The sequence below is a fragment of the Vidua chalybeata genome, chromosome 5 (genome assembly GCF_026979565.1).
Source record: "Vidua chalybeata isolate OUT-0048 chromosome 5, bVidCha1 merged haplotype, whole genome shotgun sequence".
Classification (NCBI taxonomy): Eukaryota; Metazoa; Chordata; class Aves; order Passeriformes; family Viduidae; genus Vidua; species Vidua chalybeata.
The window spans coordinates 9013035-9039284 of NC_071534.1; the positions used below are offsets into that span (position 1 = coordinate 9013035).

The 26250-nt window shown below is 42.0% G+C and overlaps 1 protein-coding gene across 8 annotated transcripts in view; it reads left to right on the forward strand.

Moving 5' to 3' along the window:
- Positions 1–26250, forward strand: part of ETV6 (ETS variant transcription factor 6) — a 132685-nt gene that overhangs the window by 47341 nt on the left and 59094 nt on the right. For 4 of the 8 annotated variants that reach the window (XM_053942684.1, XM_053942682.1, XM_053942690.1 and 1 more), the window contains exon 2: positions 85–259. The exons of 1 other annotated variant lie outside the window; for it this stretch is intronic. In XM_053942684.1, coding sequence (XP_053798659.1) covers positions 85–259 — 175 coding nt within the window. Of the gene's footprint in view, positions 1–84; positions 260–20545; positions 20588–26250 lie in introns of those variants that run through there. 3 more of the 8 variants (XM_053942683.1, XM_053942686.1, XM_053942687.1) reach the window with 2 other exon arrangements.

Below are 26250 nucleotides of genomic sequence, written 5' to 3' on the forward strand. Positions count from 1 at the left end.
CATGGTTTCATACCTCTGTTCCAAAGTTCACGTTGTCCTCTCTCTTTCTCTCCCCCTCCCCTCCCCCAACTTTTCTTTTAACAGCAGGAAAGAATTTCGTACACACCTCCAGCGAGCCCGGTACCGAATTACTCTTCGTCACCACTACATGTCCCAGTGGCTCAAGCAGTCAGGATGGAGGAAGACACCGTCAGACTGCCAGCACACCTGCGTGAGTGTCAGCACGAGGAAGACACTGTCAGACTGCCAGCACACCTGCGTGAGTGTCAGCAGGAGGCTGCTTAAGTTCTTGGACTGAGGAGAGGGCCAGGGCGGGGTGAGGAGTTACTTCTGGTTTTATGGAAGAGATCAGGGAAGTCCCTGGCTTTAGACTTTTTTTTTGTTTTGTTTTAATAAGCTCTAGCTGGTTTGGTTTTCCTGGCTGTTGTTTTTAACTGAAGAAAATTACTCTTTATAATACAGTATGCTGAATCTCCCTTTCCATCTCCTGCACTCCTTGTCAAGCATTTGGCTTGTTTTTCATGACAGGCACAAATATGGAGGGTTTATTTTGACGGGAAGTGCTAGGTTTCCTTCCACTTCATTGGAATTGCTCAGTTACGTTCTGCGACACAGGGTCAGAGTTTCACCAGCTGTGGCAAGTGGAATGCATTTGTGCTGTGGCTATTTTCAGGTTCTGAGGGGTCTCAAATACTTGTGATGCCCAGGCTCTCTAGTGTAGAGCATGGTTGCTGCCAGAGGCAGTGGGAAAGGAGGAGGAGTGAGCTTAGCTGTGCACAAAAGGATGCTGCAAAGGAGGAAGGACATATCACTGACATTGGAACAAAAACTGGAGCTGAGGGCAAGATCAGAGCCAGGTACTTCCTTGCTGATATGATTTAATGTTTGACAAATAGGAAAGGCCAAGGACTGTTGGCCAGTGAGAGGTGAATTAGGATGGGGACAAGAAGAGTGGAATTTTCCTTTTTGGAGAGGAAGCAGTTCAGATGGAAATAAAGATGTTTTAAGTAAACTTTTGTCAGGTGTTACATTCCTGGAGTACTTAAGCAACAATGAACAAGAGGGCCAGGAGCAAACAAAACTTTGTGCTTTGCCCTCTGACAAACGGGTTTGGGATTTCACGGGGGGAAGTCCATGTTTTTCACAAGACACTGTCATTCCTGTCCTCAGCTGTCTTCCACACACACTCCTTTTCTGGATACAAACTGTGTTTAAAGCATTTCTGTAGTCCTGTGCTTGCTCCCTTGCTGGCCACTGAGTTTCTCTGCCCCATGGTCACTCATTCCCATGCTGTCTCTTACATGTCCTGCGTGGCCCAGTTTTCTGTGCTTCCTGGTGGGAATGGGAGCTGCTGCTGCAGTGTTTCTGACCATGTCTGGTCCCTGCCTGAGCAGCCATGAGCTCCCAGGCCTGGCTGCACGTGTGTGTGGCTGCTCAGCTGTTCCCCTGGCCCGGAGAGGACTTGGCTGCCACACTTACAGGGCATTTCTATGCTTTGCCCAAAGTAGGCACCAAAAAAGCCCAACACAGAAGCAGTTTTTCTCCAGCAGTTCTTTTCCATACTGGTGCGGTTCATCCCCAGATCTTTTGGGTTTTTTCCTTGTTGCAGTAGTTGGTACTGTTTACTTGTGCTGTGGGAGCCACTGTCTGTCTGCTCCACAGCCAGGAAGACAGCTGGGTTTCCAGTTACTGTTGCCCTCCCCACTGCCTGTGACAGATGCATAAGGCAGGGAGGCAGAGACTCTTGCTACTGAAAGTGGTGGTACATAATGTACCTGCTTCCTTCCCGTCCAGCCAGCATGCTGGATAGTGTTGAATTTATCAAGCTTCCTCTCAATGAAGACTTCTTTCACAGTATTTTTAGAATGTGATCCAACCTTTCACCTTGACTCTTGTTTTGGTTTTTCTGTTCTTTTGGTTGGCACATTTTTAAACTTGCAAGGCTTCTTTCCCTTTAGTATTTCCACACCAGTCTGACTTGTTGCAGTGTAAAAGCACAGATGATTAATAATGAAATATCTGTGAAATAGCCTTCCATAAGGTTAGTGTCTGAGGTCATAAACAGCATGGAACACATTTACATAGCCTTACTAATTGTAGTCAATGGCTGTGTAGTATATTGTAGCTCAATATGCAGTCAGTATTGACACAAAACATTGTTGGCAATCAACAGACCACCCAAACACTGTTAAAACCACTCTTTAAGTACATAGCTTCATAGCTGGGTCAGGAGTTTTTAAAACGATCTCTGGTATATTTTCTGTTACAAAACTTCATGCAGTAACTGCTGTGTTTAGGTCCAGTAACTGAGCTACAACATGTGCAGAAAGACTTCTGCTCTTCATGTAAAAAACTTAAGTGATGAGGAGGATATAAGGTCTCTAGATGTTCTTTTAATGCTTAATTATCTCCTTATTTGCTTTTTTTTAAGTGTCCTATTTATAGTTTGAATTAGTCAGCTTCAGTTTCCAACTATTAGATCTCATTATCGCCTTTCCTGCTAAATGTTGTCGAAAGACTCCTCCTGATATAGGTGCTTTTAGATTGTCACTTCTTAACCTTTTCCTGGCTAAACTGGATGAGGAAGAGAGGTTCTTAAGGCTATCAGTCTTCCTGTTAAGCTTTCAGATTTCAAATTCTGTTTTATATCACCTCTGTGAACTGACTCCCACTTCAGACTTTATTCTTAAAGTGAAGGCAAACAGAAGTGAAGATGATATTCCAGTAGTCTTGCTAATACTGTCTATAGAAATAACTCAGTTCCTTTTGGATTTCGTGTCATGAGATTTTAAGAGGTATTAATATAGGATTTTTCAGTTCCTGCATGGACTCCTCTCATTATTTGTTTATTTTTAGACACGTGTCTGAGGTACAGCTTTGATCTTAAATCCAAACTGCCTCAGAAGTCAGGCAAAGTAACTGTGTGTAAAGGTTGGGTTTAGATTTGCAAAGTCTGAGGATTTTCTAGGTCTGAGATTTTGCTAGGTTCTATCCCTACGGTTATTTTTGTTGTTTGTGTGGAGCATAATAACTTCTTTCAGCCCTCACTCATTGCAGTAGAAGAGGGAGATGTGGTAAATTCCTCCGCTCACACACACAGAGCCGATAGGTTGTCAGGCCTGCACTCCTGTTTCCATGACATTCCGATGGTGTTCAACAACATCAGGGCAGGGTTCAGTCCCAACCCACACATCTTCATGTACCTGTGCCATAGGTGCAGGTGATCCAAAGAGAGACCTAGAGACAAATGTTTCATGTGGAACATGTAGAGCACTCTCTGGATTCAGGCAGTTTTATGCCTTCTGATAAGAACTTTCATTGCTTCTAATGTTCCAGATCACTCTGAGAGCACCAAGCAAAAGTATCAGAACAATAAGTAAAGCAATTCCCTTTGGTGTGATAAATTATTTCTCACTGCTTAGTGAGCAAATGACCCTCAGGTAGGCTGCACTGATTTCATCCAGAGACTGGAAAAAGAAGTGCAGTTTGGAAGGGTGGAATGTGGACCTCTCTTTGCTACAAGCTTCCTTCTCTTTGGTCAACAGAGCTAACATTATATAGACAAACACCTTGGGGTGATGTGAAGGCACTTCCCCTTCTCACACAGCCTTTCATGTTTTAAGTAGCTGCTTTCTCCCCTGCAGCCTATTGTATAGAAATGCAGTGTAATCAGTCTTAACTTTAAATCTCTGGGATAGTAAGAATAATTTCTGGATAAAACATACCTTTCTCTGGTGCTGCACTTCTCTGTAAGGGACTCTTAAATAATACTTGTCTGCCTAACATCCACTAGGAACAGAGTATTGGGGGCATTGTCAACAAAATATCAGTGGGGAGCTGGGGAATATCCTTTCCTACATTTCAAGTATGTAGGCAGAAAACAGTTGCTCTTTGTCCCTGGTGTGTCTGCCATGGTAGCTTTGCAGTATATATAATCTCCACTAGACTACACTAATGTCAGATAGAAGGAGTGTTTGGAAAATGGACATTTTTTACTGAGGATTGAAGAGAAGCAAGTTCATTTCACACACAAGATGCTGCCCTTGCTGCCTTCTGGGACCTTGGACGCCTTGTTTTAGATCCCCCACTGTAAAATGAAAAAAACCCATGAGTGCAAAGACTCTTAAATGCTTTGAAAAATAATACAGAAACTGCCCAGGTATTGTGATAACAAAAAATGTAGAAATAGGTGGAAGTCCTCTGGAACTATTTACATACCCCTTATTTCTGGGGAAACACTCCATTTTGCCACAGAGAAAGTTAGTGGGATTTTGTGGTGGGGGTCTCTGTTTTTTTTAAATTAATTTTATTTTTTGTCTCATCTAGTAAAACCTTACTAGCTGCTTATTTAATGCTATGGCCAATACCTTGTAATAAAAAGTTCTTGGAACTGGATAGAGGATACAGCATGTAAGAGATGGATATGAGAACCCTTTTCTTTGTCTATTAATATGCTCTGAATTATGGAGAAAACAGCTTTTTCCTTTTTCATAATACACAAGATTAAAATAAGGTGGTTTGCTTGCTAAAACAGCAACTGTAAATATGTGCTACAGGCTTAATGGTTTTCCTTTGTTTCCTTTAGTATAAAACTTCTTCAACAAGAGAGACAGAAGAAATCCCAGTGCTGAGAAAGGATTTGTTGCATGCTCTGATCCTATGTAACAGCATTCCCCTTTGCATGCTTATGTTGATTTGTACAGTTTGATTTTTATCTCTGAAGGGCATCTTCTCTTGGGAGCATGTGTGTGTTTGTTTAGGGAGAGTGATCTCATGGGCAAAGATTTCAGAGTTTTCTCTTGATACAAACATGGAAACAAGTTCATTTGTTCCTCTGAACTAATTACTCTTCTCCCCTTATTGTTGGCATCCTTCATATGTCTGCAGCCCACTGTCATAGTAAGACATGCTGCATATACTCTTCTGTGCACACAAAGTGATTCTTCTTGGCAACAACTAATTTTTCTTGCTGTTGCCTTTTTTCTGAACCCCCAGCAGTTTGCACCGATGTTCAGAGTGCAGTGATACACTTGAGATATCACAGTACATGCATCCACCTCATAGGGGAGAACTTTTACTTTAGGACTGCAGTGTTGTCTTGACTCCACTTACTTTTGGGGTGTTGATGGTAGGGAAAGCTAAAGACCTATTTGTAAAATCATTTGAGTGCTTTTTGTTTCCTGTGTAGCTTGGGTTCTGGTCTTTGGTTTTCCAGGGTGTGAAAAGTTCCACGTCACAGCTGATTTGGATAAACTTCATAGAATGCAGGCCTGGTCACCTAGTGAGATCACATTTTTTATTGTAGTATCTCTCTGCCCCATGTTATTATGGTCTGTTCTACTTCCCTCATTAAGGACAGAAAGGAAATTTGTTTCATTTTCTGCAAATATTATATTAAAGGCCTTTAAGTTTTTAGTGAGTGTTTCATAGGAATTTTTCTGCATGGCTATTTTTATTATTATTTGACACTCTGATTTGGTGGGAACTAGTCTTAGTGCTTCTGTATTGGTTTGGCATCTTTGCATCCTTAGCTGTACCATATAGTGCAATAAAGTTCTGTGTGGACATGAGTAGTAGGGTAGGACAGGTAGTTGGGCAGTTTCTTTAAACTAAGGCATTTATTATTCCTGAAGGCAGTTTGTTGCCAGTTTCTTTCTTTTGATCATGCATTGTTGCTTATATGTATCATTTGTGTTTTAAGGGCACTAGTTTTCTTTTTTTTTTTTTTTCCTTATAAAAGGAATGCAGGAAACAATTAAGAGAAGGTGGAGGAAACAACAACACTCAGGATTGCCAGGGATTCATTTTTTTCTGTATAGTGTCTATTAATTATGCTACTCCTTCTATTAATCCTTTGGCACCTGTTAATTATTCTACAATTTTGGCTAGCAGCTGGAAAGCCACTTTGAAGCATTAAGCATATTGTTGTTTAGTTACTAGAATATTCAATGCACTGAACTGAAAGTATGCAGTGAGATGGGAAAAAAAGCCCTTTACCCTAAGCCACATTTAGAGCAGCAAGCAATGAAAATATTTGCTTTGGAAGGATCTTTGTGGAACAAAACTGACTGACGCACATACAGGGAAAATAAAATAAAAGCTTCATATGACAAAGGGACTGGGAGAGGTGGCCAGAATGTCAAATTAGTGGGTGAGACTAATCCTGGTCCTGCTGAAATGAGTGGTTAAATTCCCACTGATTTTCGTGGGACCTGGGCTGGCCTCTTTCTCAAATTATTGGCTTCTCCTAGACCTCGCTTTGCTCTTCTCTGACATTATGGCCACTTAAGCCTTGTTCTTCCTTCTTACTGCCCTTGCCTTTTCCTCCTAATCTGCTTTTCACCTTACACGTAACCAATACCAACCCATGACAAAAAAAGAAAAAAATTAAGCCTGGCAATGGCACTTCTTGCTAACACCTTATTGCAGTATTTAATCTTGCTGTTACATCTTTGTCTTCTACTATAGGCTAGTCTTGCACATTTTATTGTGAGCTTATAGCTATTGTGAGCTATTCAGAGAGGGTCCATCCAGCAGTGCCTTCTGGTCTTTCAGTCTATAACTGTTAATAATCTACTGACAGGCCGACTGGAGTGTGGAAATCCCAGCCAGCCATCCTGTCAGCCTCAGTACCCATTACTCTGGTTAACCCCAGCAAAGCTCCTTCAGGACTCTGAGCTATGTCCAGTTGTTGGGCAAACAGGATGCAACGCATGAGCTGGGGAGGCACTGATCATGCCTCTAACCTAAGGTAGGCTGTTCCACAGGCACCCTCTGGTGCTCACCTGAATTGAACTCATCTGCTCCACTCTGCATCACAGGGGTTTCTTACTGTGAATCTCAGGCCAGCCTCAAAAAGATCACCCAAACAGGGAACTTGGATGGGTGGGAAGCCCAGTCTGAGTCACTCCTGTGCCATGGTTGGGAAGGACGTTGAGACACTTGAGCGTGTCCAGAGGAGGGCAATGAGGCTGGTGAGGGGCTTGGAACACAAGCCCTGTGAGGAACGACTGAGGAAGCTGGGGGTGCTCAACCTGGAGAAAAGGAGATTCAGGAGTGACCTTATCACTCTCCACAACTTCCTGAAAGGTAGGTGTAGTCAGGTGGGCGTTGGTCTCTTTCACCAGGCAGCAGCTGATAGAACGAGGACATAGTCTCAAGCTGTGTCAAGGGAAATAGAGGTTGGATATTAGGAAAAAGTTTTTCATGGAAAGCGTGATAAAGTTCTGGAATGGTCTGCCTGGGGAGGTGGTGGAGTCACCATTCCTGGATGTATTTAAAAAAAAGACTGGATGTGGCACTTGGTGCCATGGTTTAGTTGAGATGTTAGGGCTGGGTTGGACCCAATGGTTTTGAAGGTCTCTTCCAACCCAGTGATTCTGTGAATTCTGTGAATATAGATGCTAATGTTTTATATAGACTGTGTTGCACTGGGAAGAGTGAAACACCATTACTGATTCTGCTGGGAAAACTGTGGCCTTTGGATCATGAAGATCCTGCTTTGCATTTTTCTGGCATGGTCTTTGTTCATCACCTGTAGGAAACAAACTCCCTTGTCACTGGGTTTGCACTGGAGTGACACAGGGCCCCTTCACTCGTCACTTTTGCAAACAGCTGGTGAGTTTAACCCTGAATCTATTAACTTCTTACTGCTGCCTGGTGACTATGGCAGAAGCATCCAGGTTAAGTGTGAAAAAACTTGTAAAGAAAGCTGACTTTCTGTGAGTTGCTTTCTGCTCCTTGAGAGATTATAGAATCAAGTGGTTTATTTTTCCCAATGTGCCTGGTTGTTGCCCAGAGTTAACAGCAGTTTCCTGCTCTGACCATTCCCAGTGGAAGTGTGTGGAGAGGTAAGAGCTTTCCTGCCTCAGTGGGAACTTGCAAAGCAGTCCTAATATGGGAGGTCAAAGAGACCTGTGCTTCAGGTTCCGGAAAGCTGGCAGTGTGGGTGGGAGTCCCAGTGGTGCTAAGCCAGTCTTTTACCCTTTTGGAGAGCTTCACTGTAGGGTTTTAAATCTCCAAAATACACGTTCATCTCTATTCAGAGGGGAAAGGAAACCATGTCACTTTAATATGGGATTCAAGCTTGATCCCTTGTGGAATTCCCCTGGAAAGTGTGGAGAGAAATATGAAGCAGAAGCAGCAGGACATTTATGGTATTGCTGGGTTTGAAGCATTTTTAGCTTTGTCTTAAAGGGACATTGTCAAGATCAGTGTACCTAAAATTAGCTTGCTTTTCTCTTTCCATCCCAAATGTCTGTTTGATTTTTCATTTGTATTATGTTGTAAGTGTTCCCGTGCTCTTTTTTAAAAATTATTTTTGTAAGAAATAAAATGAATGCAAAGAATGCAGCATTCATAAACAGCCATACAACTAGAGAAAACACAGAAGAGAAACTGCGTGTAAGCCATGACTAACAACTCCACAATAAGAAACCATTGTGTGGTGAGAGCCTTGCAACAAAACACAAGTGTGGTAAAAAGCCCTGCAGAAACAGCACAGCATCATGATCTTTTAACAGAGATGAGCTGCTGCCTCTTGGGAGAGAACAGCTCTGTCCAGCAGTGAGAGGGACTTACAGTGTCTAAGGGGAAAGCTGCTGTAGCTTTGAGGTCCCAGGAATTAATGTGGTAGGTCATGTGTATACACACACAGAAAGAAAAGAATTATTTGATGCCCTTTATGAGAAGCTGGATTTCTTTTTGCTGTACTTTTATGTCTTTCCTCTCTGGTGCTGGCACTCCTTAGGGTGCTTAACAAATACAGCTTGGTAAAATATCCATTAAATGGGGATTTATGCCATTTTTAGAACTCCTCATTTTACTGCTGTAGCAGAAGGGCTAAATGATTCTTGAGTTTGTTGAAGACATTTTTGGTAAAATGATTCCATCCAGATTTGGAGGCCCAGTCCAACACCTCAGCCAAGAGCCTCTTTGCAGTATCATTCTCCAGAGGTTCTTGGGAGGCTGGAGCACTTAATGTATCAGGCATTTCAGCCTTGTGGAATGCTTGTGCACTTTTATGGGATGAATAAATTTGAATGTGCTCACTTCTCGTGTAAAATGTTTTGTGCAGGACTAGCATGGTCCTATTAATGTAGCAGTGATCCTTGTTTGAGAAGTTATGCGTTAGTTACATGTTTAATAGGCATATGGTTGGTGATGTTGTGAGTTAATAAACAATCACCACTGATTGGCTTTGGAGAGTCAAAGCATTAGGAAACTTGCTGAACTCCAAATCTTTCCTCATGAGTTTTTATGCATAGAAGTCATACCCCAGGAATAGCCTGAAGCACCCTGCTTTATTTACTCCATCTGCCTGTCTGGTTTTGATCTCCCTATGCTTTTGTATCCCGCTGAAAAAAAAAAAGTGTCTGCTCTGCACTGGCAGCATGGTCAGGTAGCTACAGACCAGAAAATAAAAATGTTAAATTATACCATGACAAGTAAAAATTAAATTAACGTCTCCAATGTTCTTCCTGCCTTTGGAGTCCACAGGCACAATATGGGGGGTTCTGCAGTCAATGGAGAGGAAGGATAAAGGTTATGGGGGTTGATTTGGAGACAGTGGAAGTTTTCTGATCTGAGAACTTACTGAGGGGCTCTTTGTAGCGGGAGATTCACCATTCCAAGTTCAGAGTTGCTTGTAGCACTGGATCCCATGGGCTATGAGAACCTGAACCTCTCCTGCAGGAAAGCATTATTCTACCCCTGTCCTGCATGGCTTCTGCCCTGACCTGGTGCTGTTAGGTGCAGGAGGGTGTGGTACCCCTGTATGGGCTTTTTCCATCCCCTCTCAAAGGAAGAGTGGTAGTTTCACTGTCTTTTGGGCTATACACCACTCCTACCCTGAGGGTGCAGGGGGAACATGTGAACTGAGCTACAGTTCAGTCGAGAGGGGCTGAGAATTGTAGAAACACACTTATTTCAGAGGTAGATCCTGTAGCACTGGTAATGAATTGGCACTGTCTCAGGATCCTGATAAAAAGGGTTCTTTTCATACTATGTTTTCAGCATTCTCCCTCTTCCAGTTCTCTAGGAGCATTTTTTCTTCATGTTTCCCTCAGTTGTCTTAAAGCTTCTTGTTTGCAGAATAAACATCCCAAAGAGGCTGTGAGCTGGTCAGAGCACTGACATTTTATTTTTAAATGCTCACCAGCAGCAAAAAAACCCACAGAATATTTTTGAAGGGAAATTTCCTTTTTGGGTTTTTGTATCCCTGAAAGAATTTCCGATGCAGGCAGATAGTAATTCCCAGCTACGTACTTCCTGATAAGGAAACGGCTCCAATAAATGCAGCTATAAATAGCTACCTTTTTATTTTTAAAAAATGTAGGGGGATCTGTTTAGCTTTTATTTCAAACTACTGAAAGAAAGGGACAGTGTACAGTAAAAGTCTTAGGTTTGGCACCCATTTGCTTTCCAGATAAGTAAAGTTTTTAATCTACATTTATAGATTTAATTTTGTAACGTTTAGATGTCTGTTTATTTCTGTTCATCCTTCTCACAACAATGTAAAAGAAAAAAACCCACCTTTTTATATGGTAAATATAAATTGCATTTTGCCTCCCTTATGAAGGGAAAGTATTACCTGCTTTGTGCGGAATTCTTAATGCTTTTGCTGTGTGCCTATATTTCAGAGCTTCTCTATGTATAGTTTGTTAAGGTGCTTTGTCATCTCAGAATAAGTAGCATGATCTTCAACTGCATTTTTTCACATTTGGTGTAAATACGCTGTAGCAAATGCATGGTTAGACTGAAATTCCTTTTTTCTAAAAGTCACTTGCTGAGACTATTCTGTGCAATTAGTTTATAAACTTTCTGCATTTTCTGCATTATCTTCCCCCTTTTTACAGTTCTATTTCATATATTTTTAATTTCATGCATTTCAGTTTGGACTTCTGCTAAAATTTTCCCTTGCCAGTCCTGTTTTCTTTTGTTCTTTAAAAAGCAAACACCAAGCACACGGTACCTTCAGAGAAACAAATAATTATTTACCCCCCAAAAAATTTATAGACATGAATAAGTTTGCTGCGAGAGCTAATGTGAAAATGGCTTTACAGGTTAGATTTCAAGCTGGCTATGGCAGTCATTTAGATTACAGCTGAAAAAATATACATGTCTGCTGCCTTGAGAATTTTATAGAGGATGAGTGCTTAATAAATCATCTTGAGCAGCACTTGGACCTTAGTCCCTGCTTTCTGTGCTGCAGCAGGCTGGCATGTCCTGCATAGCTGTGTTGGATAGAGGTCTCCAGCAAAATCCTGAGGCACAGCTGAGGATGGGCATCGTCACTGGGGGTGTCGCCGGCTGGGTTATCCCCTTTCCCACTTGTTCCTGTCCTGAGCGCTCCCTGGTTTTCCTAGTGGATGGGTGCAGTGGATGTGCTGGGCTGGATGTACAGCACTGGTTGAACCATGGCCAAAGCCCCTGCAAGGCCATGGTGCCACGTCCTCAGTGCCGGCAGCCAGCAGAGAGCTGGAGATCAGCGCAACAGAGATGAGGTGGAATAATCCCCCTTTTCTTCCTCCCCCTTTTTCCTTCCAGCGATTTCACAGGATCTTGTGACTTGTGGCCAAACCCTGCCTGTGAGGGCACTCAGCTGCCCTGGGCTTCTCTTGGCTGCTGCTGCTGCTCACGGCTGGCCTGGAGCCGAGCAGATTGCACAAGGGTGCAGCTGGTGGTAGATTCCCCTGTGCCCCTCTTGCTCCTTGTTTGCTGGAATGACCCGGCAGGGCTCAGCACGTGCCCCTCCATAGCCCCTGAGCACATTGCTTTACACATTGTTCCTCTGTAGGCACCCAGAGGGGTTTTACCTCCCATCTCCTGTGCTTCTCTCTTGGCTGCACCAGAAAGGTTGATCTGCGTGTGCAGGCCTTGCCACACCTCCTCAACAGGCCCGTGGAACATGCACAATTAATACGGCATTAATTAATTATGGGGAGAACTCGCTGCTGGCACAAGAACCAAGGCTTGCAGCTTATAAAGTGAATCCTTTGATGCTGAGCTTTAAAGAACTTTTCTATCAACTCAAGCCAGCAGAGAGATTCCGTGATATTTATACCCTTCCTCTGTAGAGACTCCAGAGTGCAGGGTTTGGCCACCCTGGACACCAGCAACGGAAGTGGTGGTGGTAAAGGAGGAGGCTTCAGAAAGCATAACCAGGGCTTGACCCTCAGGAACAAAATTGCACAAGTCCTGGGTGAAAATGTTGGAGTTGATCCAGCTCAATAGGTGCAAAAAGTGACCTACTGGACTTGATGAAATGAACAGGAGTTGTCTCACTGTCTCCAGCAATTTCCATGGTTTTATCTAGAATGTGTGTGTGAGTAAATTTATAAGCTTGTGCTGTGCTTCTACTTACTTGGCCAGTGTTTGCGGGAAGAGAGATGAAAGAATGACTGTGCCTGTTTGGTTTGTGCAATACTGAGAATTTCTCCCTTTGTACTTCCTCCTTCTTGGTAGTGGAGAAGGAAGTAGCCCCAGTTCCTACTGGCCCACAAACCAGTTACTCATTTCAGTTCTGCCACTTGAGTGGGTCCTTGTGTATTTCCTAGCAGGGGAAATCTCCCTTTATGTGTATAAGTTCCTCCTTCGTACTCTCTCTTTTGTTCTGATTTCTTCCAAGCAACCTGTCTCCTTAAATTTTTAGCTTTGCTGGCTTTCGCTTCCTCTCCATGATTCAGTGAAGGTGTTTTGTCAGAAAAACCCTCTGTACAAAATACTTCTTTGTTCCTTTTTTTATGTTTTTCTATGTTGTACTTCTTTCTATCTTGCTTCCCTGGAAAGTTCCTTAGTAGTCTTACTACTTCTGGGCTTTTAGCTTCATTACTCTGGGTAGTCATTACTGTGTTGCCCGGTGTGTAATTGTTCAAAGCACCTTGTTCTTTTTATTAGAGGTTTGGTTTCTTTTACTGCTCTTTAAATACTAATAGGCAGTGGTGACAAATGTTGCTATTAAATACATAGGCTTGTCTCATCACTGCTGTATAGCTTGCTTGGTGGTTTTCTGCTTTTGCTTGGTGGTTTTCTGCTTGTTGAAAGTGAGCATAACCAACTCACAGGAGTCATTCTCTACTTCCACATTATGTTCTCAGGGATACAGTGTGTGGTATGGAGTGGTGGTGAACCACTCACATGCAGTAGAAGGATTAGTGCAGGATTTGAAGCCTTGGAGCTCAGCAAAGTAGAAAGAAGGGATAGTACTTAATGTCTGCAAGAGCTAAAGCATTGTGGATCTTCAATTTTTACACCCCCTCTCAGTTTTAAAATCATGCAGAGTGAAAAACAAGCAGAGGAACTGGGAGTGACAGCAGAGGTAACAGTGATAGTGAGCTGAGCTGTGTTTGTGATGGGCAGACCTGAAGCAGCTGGGCTGTTAAAGGAGTCAGTATTTGCTGCTGGCCTCCTGCCACACCATTATCAGCGTGTGCAATAGCAATGGCTGAATCTCACAAGGTTTGGCACTGATTCAGTTCAACAGAACACCCAGAAGTAAATCCAGATGTCTTTTAAATAGGTTGGATCTGTATTGTTATGGTGAGTTCTCCATAATTATGATTTTCTTAGAGTTCTGGAAGAATATGCCTAGTCCCGAATAACCCTCAGAACACAGCTTCTCACGCATGGCCCTTCTGGTGCTCCATCATTTGCAGTGAGAACATGTGTGCACAAAACCTCCACTAGAACGCAGACAAGAGTTAACAATCAAAATTTATTTTAAAGCTGATAAGTTTTGATTTTTTTTTTTTTTTTAGTCTGACACATATATCTCCATGTGCATGTACATATTTAGATCCTGTGGAAAGGTTTGCTCCAATACTTAGGTTTTATGCAGAGAGACTGTAACTTTTCCTTTTGAAGCTAATTAACACCTAGAATGTGTTACAACCATTTCTTTTAGGCAGAGCTGTAAAATTACTGCCTATGATGAAACAAAAAATGGGTGCAGAAGATGGTAGAACATGCCTTTTGTGTCACAGGAGTTGCTAAGCAGGCTCAGAATTGCTGTCCTCCCATCTCAGCAGCAACAAGCAGACACAAGAGGGTTAGGCTGTGTTTGAGTCTAGAGGCCTAGGTTTGAAGGGGTCTTTCAGTCCGTTTTTTACTGGATCAAGTATACAGAGTCAGCAGTATATGTGTGAAATCTCCAAGTTGGCTTAAAATTGTAGGTGGGGCTCAGTCAGCTGTTTTTAATGCTTTCTTACTGCATGCACTCCATAAGCCACTTCCTGAAGAGTACTAATAAGAAGTCTAATCCACAAATAGTCTTGGCACCAGTTTGGAAGCTGAAATAATCGGAGTATTCTAATCTTTTGTGAATAAAGGTAGCTTGCACTGATAATTTTATCCTGAAATGACTTGGCCCCACTCTGAAGCATTTTCACTGCACAGTTTTATAAGTCCATATAACATCAACAACAGAAAGGCTGTAAAATTATCATTTGCTTTACAAAACATGTCTCTTGGTCAGCTATAAATTACACATATGCTTTAATTTGAGCGTCATGACAGTCGCATTCAATAGATCCTGACAACTGGAAGAGCAGGGACATGTTCAGCAGGAATAAAATGCCCTGCATGTCATTACGACTTGAAGTTACGGTCATCTACTGAACAGTTAATTTAGTTAATTTCATTCAGAATTGGGATGAAAGTAAGCTATTCTTATTTTGATAATTTTTCTCAGTTTTTCATACGGGACCACAGTACAAGGAAATCTCATTCAGAAGGATGTTGTGGTTGTTCAGCAGAAAACAATTATTGATGTGAGTAGGTCATGACTTTTTCTTGTGGTTTTACAGTAATACCTGTGAATGTCCCTTGACTGTAGAGTTAAGCAAAGATATTTGCTTAACTATCAAAAAATCAGTCACCAGACTCCAATTTGTGTAGCAACTGTGCATAGATTCCACAGCTTTGCACCAAAATTGTTAGGCAATTGAAGTTCTGACACAGGCTTGTTAAAGCTCATGAATTCCTAGGCAGGTGTCTTAATGCTTTGTATTTATTCAAACTCTGTCCCACTATGGGTGTGGTGGTCTCATCCATGTGGTCATTTTTAGTGTGCTAGGGAACCCAGTTAGAACAGACTACTTCCCCAGTCCTCCCGTTCCTAGGAAATGAGAGGGGCAATAGGACCCTGCAGTTTAAAGAAAAGGTAGTTTTGTAAGTGAATAGGTTTGCAGGGAGAAAGTTATAATGTGGCTATGAAATCGTACTTGGTTTGGAGAAGGTGAATGATTATTCACAGTTCCTGACAGAACAGCAAATCCAGAGATCCAAGGTAAGTCATTGGGCAACATGTCTAAAAGAAACAAGAATGAGGATGCATCACTACATGAAAGAAATCATTGCAGGAAGATGTTTGCAGGGCTGAAAGTGTGAATGGATCTCTAAAAGGAGCCAGATAAACCTGTGGAGAGGGATAGGCCACGTGGTCAGTATGGAAACAGTGGCCTGAATGCAACCAATGCAACCACAGCTCATGAATTCCTTAAAACACAGATTACCAGAGGCTGAGATAAGTAATATATATTACAGTAGAGATTGCTTCATGTTTCCTTGTTCCTTTCACTTTTTGCTTATACATCAACTGCTCTAGATGTTTGGGTAGATGGGTTGGGGATCTTTCCTAGTATGGTAATTTTTACATTTTTCCCCATGTCATAGCCATCTCCAGTGATTTGACAGTAGTGTGGATGCCATCCAAGCAGATATATATTCAGTATGCATATGCTACGCCAGAGGGCTCTTTTAGGTGATAACTAACTCATCAGCTAGAGGCCACAGAAGAAAAGTTAAGGGGGGGATTTGCCTTTAAGCGATTCTGACAAAAGTCTCTTTTACACAACAGCTGACTGGATCGATGAATGTAATGCCAAGGGCAGCAAGAGAGAAAAAAAAAAAGTCATGTAAATTAGCTGGCGAGGGAACAGGGCAAAGCTATCTGGTAAGTGGGGGGAATGGGAGAGGACAGGCAGCCACCTCCTGGAGCTTTGGCTTTAGGGACCAGGTTTGCTCCAAGTGCTTGAAAAACAAATTTTGAAGTTGAAGCTGGGAAAAATGTGGAGAGCCTATCTCTATAGCATATAAGCCTCCAGTGGATTGTAGTCACCCCTATATGCAGTTCTGTTATCCCTGGCAGTTGTTTCTCCCATACACCCTCAAAGGATTGCTTTCATTTTTCTGCTGTTGTTCAGTCCAAGATCCAGTTTGACCTATGCCCCTTTTTATGGCCCTGTCTCACATCTGTGTAAATGTAACATGAATTTCAGTTCTGCTTCCTCTCTTGCTCCAAACAACAGTTTGGGTTTCTGAGTGTAGTCATTAAAAGAAATTATTCAGTATTATTTGTGATTTAAAATGGTAAATTAAAAACTAGCTGGAAGACTGGTAGTGCTTCTGATCTGTATCCCCTTTCCTAAGGTGCTTCATAAAATACTGTGTGTCGTTATTCACTCTGGCCTGGATGTTCTTGGCTCTCTCCCACTTAGTGATTCACAAGATGTCTGAGAGATTCATTTTTGTAAATGTGGTTCTCCCCCTTCCCGCTGTATATCCTCCCCTCCCTTCTCCTTTGTTTTTGAGCTCATTAAATAAAACCCACGGTACATGTAAGGGACAGAGTGCAGTCTGCGACATACCACTGGAAGAGATCTAAGATAGGGTGTAGAATTTTCTCCCTGATTTTCAAGTGGGAGATTAGAATAGTTTGCAATGCTTTTCTACAGCTCCCCCTCCTCTTCCTCTGCTCTTTCGCAGCTCTGTGTGTCCTGTGCCTCTCTCAAGATTACTTTTTTCTAGTAAAAAAACAGTACCTTGTGCCCTCAGGACACTCCTGGCTGTCCCTGGGGAGAGGGGAGCTGGAGGGCAGAGCTGCAGATCCCAGTGCTGGCTGCTGTAAGCAGGCAGGGGTGTTTGCGGGGCCCGCATGCCACAGCCTCTTCAAACAACTCTGCTCAAAGGCATGAGCTGGGCTCACTTCTGAGGGAAATTTCCTTTTTGGGGAAGTTGCTGCAAAGGAATTTCCTGTGTGGGCAGACAGAGCTTCCTGACTTGAAGGCTTCTTGGAAGGGAAACCGTTTCATAATGAAATGATAAATTAAAGACATACCAGCCCTGGTTCACTTCAAAACAGCTATTGAGAGAGCTCAGGCGGTGCACCATTATACTCCAGTGCAGAAGGAAAATAAATTGCATCCTGACAGGATTCTCCAGAGTAGACCATATCCTTCCCCCCAACCTGCCTTCCCTGTCTCCCTTTCCCTCTCCTTTCTCCTTCCCCTGCTATTTGCTTCACTGTCATCTATCTTTTGCAGCCCCCTCTAGCCAACAGACACAGGGGCTTGAGGCTGGGGAATGTTGGCCAAATGTGTTCCTTCCTCCATGGAGCAGTCAGCTCTGGTTTAAGCCCTGCTGTGCTGGCTGGCAGGGTGAGTGCCCTGTGTGGAAGTCACCGAAATGGCACAGGGCTGTCCTCAAAACTGGGTCCCATTGCTGCTGATGCAGTTGTGGCAAGGAGAAATTCAGGATATCCTCAAAGTTTTAAGTCAGTGCCTGTAACCCTGGTGGGGTTATGAAAATATCTGGGAGGAAGTGTTGCAGATAACTGTTTCCTGTTAAATAAGAGGAAAAAAAGGACCTTTGCTCCATCCCGGTCAAGACACAATAGAGGGAGGGCATCGCCAGAGAGCTCAAGCTGTTTTCAATGGGCACCAACCAGCTCATACCATTTCCCTGCTCTGCCCCATCATGATCTGTGGAGAAGGGAAGGCGAGTGCTTGTGGGTGTCTGTGCCCCAAGAGATGCCCATAGCTGTGAGCTCAGCTGGGCTGGGTGAAGAGCTTTGATCAGACTGCTAGGGTTGCCAAATACGTTGTACCTGGAGATGGAGGATATAATTTCAGATGGCACAGGGGTAGGGGGAACAAAAAAGTGAGAGTTTAGTGTTGCCTTTCTTTGTCTCAACTGTATTGTCTCTAAATTTGATGGGTGATTCTGCCCACAACACCTAGTTCCACAAAGTGATCTGCCATGCACTGATACAAGTGTGGCATCAGCATTTTCTTTTCTTCCTGGAGAGAAAGCCTTTATTCCCTGCCTCCTATTTGGCTGGCAATTAAAGGTGTTTTAATTCTTCACAGGACTCCCCAGAATTGGTGTGCATTATGTGCCTTGTTCCAAGGAGGTCTTATCCCTCTCCATTGCTTAGTGAGTTCCTTTGGAGTTCTGAAGCACTAAAATCACTGGCAGAGCACTGCATGATTTTATAATAAGTGCTGTAGTTATTGGGAATTTTTTCTTAAAAATGCATATAATGGAGTTAGTTCCATGACAGTGAAAGAATATGAGGTTCTATTTGTATTGTTTAAAGCAAGTTTTTGGTCTATGTAAAGAAAAACTAGAAAAAGGGGTTCACATGGCTTAGAAGTCAAGTACAAAGGACCCCAAAGTGGATAAACACTGGGCTTATAACTTTTATGTTGTCACCACCTCTTGATAGCATTAAATTAATAATTAAAATGAATAGACTACATTCTGTTTGCCTAAGTTGCTGTTCTTTCTGTCCTTGCTAATGTATCAGCTAATCTCCACCTAAAGAAATGTCACTGGACTTTCTATATTGCTTGCCTCCTTCTTAGACTAGGGTGATGTGCAATTCTTTCTCTTTGTGTGCTTGACACAGCCTCAGACAGCTGTGGGATTGTCATCCCTCCTTTCCAAACTGTGAGCTCCCATTATGTTATCTCCCCCCAGACAACATGGTACTCATTTCTGTCACCCTTCTGTTCTGAGCAAAAACTATACAGAATTACTTCTAATCTACTCAGAAATAAAATCCAGGTGGCATCCTGTAATGGTGGCAGCTATAGCCATGCCAGGAGGAAATCTGAGTGAGAGTACAGTGATGCACTGCTTATAAAACAGAACAGTTTCACCAAGGCTTTGTGTGTAACAAGTTTGCATTGTTAATCAGGTGCCATTCCAATCACTGTTCAGCTTCATGACAGTGAGTTCCAGTAAAATGTGGGTGGGAGGACACTTAATTTGTGCTGGTTTTTTTTATTGCTTTAAATGCACACACTGCTTGTTCTTGGCATGATATCAAGAGTGCTGGAAGGAAATGAGGTAGAAAAGGGACGTGAAAATCACGACTGATCGCTAAGGGTATTATTCCTGCTTCCACGTGGAAAGCTCACAGATTCCTGGTAGACATTCTTGCTGGAGTGGCAGAAGGGGGAAATCTTATATTTCACTTCTGAAATAGTGGGTCAATAGGGATTTCTCTAATCAGCTAAAAACTAGCCATGATGAAGTTTAAATGAATTGTGGGCAATTACTCCTGTCATAGGAATAGCTATGGAAGACCAGTGGAAGGTCTTTGAGGACAAAGGAAAGGCTGGAAAGGTGAGGTTGGATGCATCTTACTACCCTTTCTCTTGCAGATGATGTTTCAGAGCCTTATCTTGAGCTCTGTCCCTCCATGTAGCCTGTATTTCTTCTTGAAATTAGAAGGCTGGGCTATGGTACTTGTCCCTGCTCCAGAAGAGTTCCTTTTGTTATATGTTTGTCTGCTACCAAATATTTGTGGGCATTTCTCTTGCTAAACTGTTTGCTTCTCCTACAGTGCAGCATGAAATATATGCAATGTTTGTGAAAGCTCAGCAGGTTTGGTATTGAAAAGTTGGGGAAGGAATAGGAAAGCCAAAGATCACTTCCAGGTAGCTATTCTTCAGATTTTTCTACTGTTCTGAGTCGTGGGTTGTCAGGACAGTAACTGGTGTTTTATCCAACTGGATTTTGTCCTGATCATTTGAAATGCTTCCTTTTTCACCTCAGTGTAATTTACAATCACAAATCTATTGCAGCAAGAAATGTTAACAGGAAAGAAATGTAAACACTTCAACTGTGTTTTACTTCCCCTGAATATCTATATGTTTGTGTTGAGAGAGTTATTAAATTAAGAATAAATTAAAGCTTTCCAGGCAGCTCTGGGAGCTGAGATAGGTTCATCTCCTGAGGATCTGGAAGGAGGGAAATGAGGTGTGCAACAATGCTGGTTGGTATGTTGCCCAAGCAGTCACTGTGATGGAATTTCAGCATGGTAACAGAGGCTGTCCTACTCCAGCTGCATTTGCTTCCCATGGATTGGTGTGGAGAACAACTGAGGTTGAAAGACAAAACTAGGGACATGAGTTTCCTCTCTTGCACAATCCCTATTTAGACATTTTCAATCACTATGTCTGACTGTATATGAAAATGTTTGACTTCTTAACTGCTGAAGGGTTTTCCTGGAGAAAGACTTTTCTCCAGGAAATTTGTCTCTTGGTATTTGAACAAATGTTACTTGAAGGGAAAGGGTGAAAAAAGATGTGGCTCCTCATGTAACTTACTTTACTAAAAGATGGATAACATGGTAGTGAAGACCTGAATTAAAATACAGCATAAGGTAGAGATAAGACAGGCAAAGTCAAACTCCTCGTAGTCTTTAGTAATTTGCATTTTTTTTTTTCCCAATGCTTCTCTTTTAATTTTTTTCCAGGACAGGTTGCAAGCGAGTTCAACTAAGCAAGGGGTATTGACGGTAGGTTTACTTTTTCAATTATCTTTCAAAGCCTTCTTGGAAATACTTTGAAAGACTCTCTGAAATCCATGAACTAGAATTTGAAAAGGAAAATATTTGTCCTTTTTACAGAATGTATTTTCAGTTCAGCTGTCTCGAAACCATAATCATTTGCATTTCCCTCGACTCTTTTACACATGTCAGAGATTCAGCTCTGCCTAGCTTGACTAATGTGACCATAACTGTCTGGTTTAAACATTTTTGAGGATGGGCAGTCAGCTTTTTTGAAGCAGGTGAAGGGATGTGATCTCTTTCTTCACACTGACACTAAGATTGCTTATATCTGTGATAAACTAAGAGAGACAAAATGGTATTCTTCTTAGGGAAATTTCCTTTCTAAGGAAGTTAGTAATATGAAATAACTATTATTATTTTTAAATCCAGTATGAGTTGAGGGAGTGCCCTGATTATGCATTTCCTGGAAAAGGCCATTGGTGACGTACCATTGACTAATGAAAATCACCACTTAGAATTAGCTCTTTTCTATTAACTATTTGAAAAGGAAAGAGTGTTTTAAAAGCACATGTCATTGACATTTCCTTGTTCTTTCTTTTTTAACCCATCATCAGTGGGCCTGTTTACACCATTAGCAGCTACAGATTCATGGCCCTCGTTGGAAAACACTAAACTATTCTGATAAAATAAGTAAAACCAAAGCCTGATTGCTGTTATTTGCCATAAATGAGAGTGTGCAGCTTAATGCCTCAACTTAAAATTCAGAAAGGAATAAGAGAAGCGCAAAGGAGGCACAACAAGCATGACACAGTAGCAGATGAGTTGGATTTGCCATGAAAATCAGGTTAATGCTTTATCTACTGGTGAGCAGCAGTCTGCAAAGAGCTCTGTCCAGGGGTTAAGGATGGAGTTTTGCACACACAGGAGAAACTCTGGTCAGAAAAGGGAAAAGCTGTAGGATAGAACTTCTGTTCATTGTTACTAATTCAGGTTTTTCTAGTATGTGTTAAACTAGTGACCAGGAAATCTGGGAGCTGATGAGCCAGAACTACTAAATACCATTTTAGCTGTTATGTCTAAGACTCTGGGAATTGTGTTGCTTATGCTCAGAAGAGCATGACTTGTGAATGCAATTTGTTCAACTCCAAATGACCTCTGAGCCTTACTGGAAGTCAACTCAAACCACACCCCCCTCTCCCAAAAAAGCCAGAAAAGCAAAAAAATATGGCCCCTCCTACTAATACCAGAAGAGATTGTTTAGTTTTAAAATTATCATCCTGCAACATTTTGTTTTGAATTTAACCCTAACAACATCGACATGACAGAATTATGCAAACAAGGAAATTTCCATGGGCCGAATTGCACAATTTCAAGAAACAATTAGAGTTACTAAATAAACATGAGCACTGATGCATTAGCATTGAAGAGCTGTGCATTTTCTGTAGCTTTTGGAACAGAGAAAAGAAACACACCTTTCTTCTTCCCTGTTCATTGACTTAACACACAGGAGGGTATGAATAGTACCTGGCTAAGTGTGTGCGCAGTGCCAAACCACAGGAGTTGTTTGGAGGGCTGCTGCCTGAGATTTACCATTCAGTCAAAGAAGTAGCACTAAGGGAAAATACTCACAATGCTGCTGTTGGTGTTAAAGCTGTGCACTGAAAGTCTAAAGTGTTTCCTAGTGCTTTAAAGATTTTCCTTTGTACTTTCATAGGCCTGTATGGCCTGTGACAGCAGCTCTGGGATATAATAAGAATTTCCAACTCCACCACAAATATTTCTGTGAAAGGTGCAATGCAGGCACCAACCCAGAAATGATGTACATTTCAGCTTTCAGCAACATGCTGTACTTAAATAACATTATATTCTTACCTAGAAACCTTAAGCCCACCAGAGTACATCCTAGGTACTCTCCCATAAGTGAACTACTAGGTTGTATTGTTTTACTGCTGTTTCCATTCTGTAAATTCATCTCAGGCCCTGTTATGCCTGTAAGGGCAGAATACCTTTTTTGTCTTTCAGTGCTATAGCTTCCATTATTACAAGGGTGCTTGGCTATTGTAGGGATGAGTCTTACAGAAATTAAGATAATTAAGTGATTAAGGTAAGCAAAAATCTCATGCAACCTCTGGCTTTGCATGAGTGAAAACCAAAACCAGTAATGGCCATGAGCCCATGTCAGATGTGTAGCTGTTGGAGGAGTGGGATTCTAGAAGAATCATCCAGCAGGATTAATGGCTGGAGCAGTCTGAGGAGCTGATGGAGCTCAAACAGGATTAGTGTAGAGAGAATTCAATTTGGGGATGCTTTCTGAAGGGTGATCCTCTAATGCCCCAGCCTGCTTGATGTTTTTAGGGGAAGATACTTGGATTTGCCCTGGGCGGTGCACGGGAGAAACAGCCAAATTCTCAGGAGGCTCAATAACAGGTTTTGCTTGTGAACTTTAAAATACTTTTTTACAACATCCAGACAGAGTAAGGCACTCTGCCAACTTAGCAAATTTCAACTTATCCAGTCTTGGGCCAGTCAACTGTTCCTCCAGTCTCCTACAGTTCCACTTAGGGGTCTCTTCTAAACCTGGAGGCCTTAAAGCCCTGTGTGCTGCTCATGTGAATCTGGAGTTCTCGGCAGAGTTTCCCAAGTCAAGGTTTATGAGAGTGCCTGAGACGTGTGCAAAACCTGAGATTTATTGACTTTCCTATGGTTATAACTTGTCGCAAAAACCTGTGTCCCATGCAGACTGAAAGTGTGTATGTTTGTGGAAGGGATTAGACTTCAGACAGAGATGATGAGAGCGAGAGTTGAAAGGAGCAAAAGGATTATGTGAGGAGTTAGGGAATTACAGAGGTGCTTTCTATGAAACCAGGAGTGGAGGGTACGCAAGAGACCTTTGGTCTGCTCTGTGAAAAAGAAAGACAGGGATCCAGACATACACTACCTGCACTGGGATAGAAAACTGGCATATTTGGTATCATGTGACTTGCAAATGTGTGCAAAACACATTATTCCAGCAGAAGCAGTTGATTTTTTCTGAAGGCTTAGTCAATGAATACAAATGAATCAGTATACTCTTACATTTTATTGGGTGATTATCAACTGGTGAGACTCCTCAGCAGAATGATGGATGTGGTTTCTTTATCTGACTGTCAAGCAGAGAGTTTATGTGTCATTCTTCACTTACATGAGTTTGCCCAAGGCTTGCATTATTGGTAAAAACTGTCCTATTTGCTGTATTTAATGATCTACAGGTTATCAAGCCTTTTGCAATCTTTTACTGGCTGTGACAATTTATTGCATGAGGCTCCTTACTTTTCCTATTTAGAAGAAGGTCCTTTGCAAGGATAAACACATTAATTTCTAGAAAATATGTTTAAATATGCCAATGAAAGGAGCTTATTTCCATTATTCCAGGGGTTTAGCAATAATTCTCTCTGAAGGGAATGGAAGAATAGGGAATGTGGGTCAAAATGCATTGACAGATAGAAGTTTATCTGACAGGCTTGCCTTTAAAGACCATTTGAGGCAGGGTAACTGAATGCAGCAATATACCTTTGCCCTAAGCAATGCTGGGAGAAGCTGGAGCCCCATAGTGTCTTATCCCAGCACATCTGAGTTTCCAAAGTCAGCACTGGATGGGTGGAAAGTCTGTAGCACAAGAGTTACTTACAACAGTAACTCGGAAGAGCACAGAGAGTGAGCAAAACGTGAGCCGGGGACACGTTTCCTCATTTTTAGTTATCAGGACTTTGAATGTGTTGTTGGCAACTTAATTCTGTTCCACAGTCCATCCCCCAAATGGACATGAGAGTCTGCAAACACTGACAGACAATGGCTGCATTTTGGGAAAGGTTTCTGGTGCTACTAGTCTAAACAAAACTAGTTCGCATGGTTTTTCACTTCCAGTGGTTGAATGCACATGCTGGGAACTTCAGAAAGCGTAGTTCTGACTTAGTTTCCTCTGTGGGATTTTGCTGCATGTTCCTCTTCCAGCACATAGAAACAACTGCAGATTTTCTACGATGTTTCATGTAGTATGAAAGGCAATGTAATCGTAATTCATTTTAAGAGGTACTGATTTGACTGTTTGACATAAACGGGTTTTTGATCTTCCTGATGTCATTTCAGAGGGATATCAGTGAAAAAAATCTGCAGCGGTGCAAAACTTGTGTAAAAGGAAAAGAGAATTAAGCTTCAGTATTTGAGACCAGTACTGATATTTACCTTTGTCTTATTTTAAAGGCCTTGGCACATGTTATACTTATGTAACTAAAGGGAAGTACTTCACATTAGTGGTGTTTTACTAACCTGGGTGGTTTCTGTCAGTCATAGATTTCCAACTATTTACTTTGCAGGTAAATATAAAGACAACTACTAACTATGTAAATATAAAGAGGTGACTATTAAAAGACAGTAGCTGTCTTTGAAAAAAACATGCTCCTTGGCAGTGCCACAGAGGTGTCAGCAACTATAGAGGAGTGAGTTAGGAAGGACATAAAGTTGTTGCTAGTTGAGAGCTGTCTGATTATTTCAAGTGAGATCCAACAAAATTAGTGCAGTAATGCATTACAAGTTTCAGCTTAAATAAGCAATTTTAAGTGGAGGACATAAGCTCCTCATAGTCCAGGTATCTTCAAGAGCTTAAGAAAACAAAGAAACAGTGTTGCTGGGGTTGGTTCAGAGCCAGCGTTTCCAGTCAGGTCTTTCACATGAGGCTCTCTGGTGTTCTTAATGTTAAAGGAAATTAGAAAGTTCAGTCTCAGTCTATTACTTATGTGGCTGTGATTGTTCTGGACCAGGTTCTGCTTTATCACATTCCATGCTTGTAGTACAAGAAACAAGGTACTGAAACAGGAATCTTTGCAGAGATAATAAAGAAGACAGATGAGGAAATCTCAGGCTGCACTAGAGAAATTGTTCCACTGAGATAATTCGTGTCCTCTGACTCTCAGCCTCCCTTGTAGCCACAGACAGAGACATGGAAGAACTTCAGCTATGTAAGGTCTGGTTGCAATACATGGATCTTCTCTAACAACTTTCTTCCCTCTCTTCCCATCTCCTCAAACACACCAGAATTCAAATGTTTTGAAGATGGGGCTCGTTATATCTCCTGTCTGTTGAGGTTTGGGTCTTTTTAATTTTTTAAATTCTGTCCTTATTGGTATAATCTTTCTTCAAACAGCACACTATCTTAACTTTTCCAGAACCCACACGTATGAAAACCGTGTAGCATACATTAAAGACCCACTAAGCATCAATTTTTATTTCAGTCACAGAATAGAGTAAGGACCGAAATGAGGAAAAATGGGTCAGTGAAAAGGGAGGACAGGCTGGATCAAGGGAACACGAAGAGATTTGATTTGAGTCCAAATCATACCAGCAGTGATCATAAATAAACACTTGGTGGTGATCCAGTGTTTTTGCTAAGTGAACGGATGGTATCTGTCCTCTCTTTGAAGAACTGTCCATGCACTTCCATCCCCTATCATTAAACAAACTGCAGGTGTATCTGTGAACTCAGGTGTATCTGCCAGGCCTGGAGGAATCAGAGAGCAAAACAGCTTCTCAAAGCTCAAAATGACCTTTGTGTCTCAGGGTTATCCCAGGGCTGAGGCAGAGTCATGTAAAGTGGCTCTTCTCTAGTCTACGTAGTAGAGACTTTGTTGGTGGCT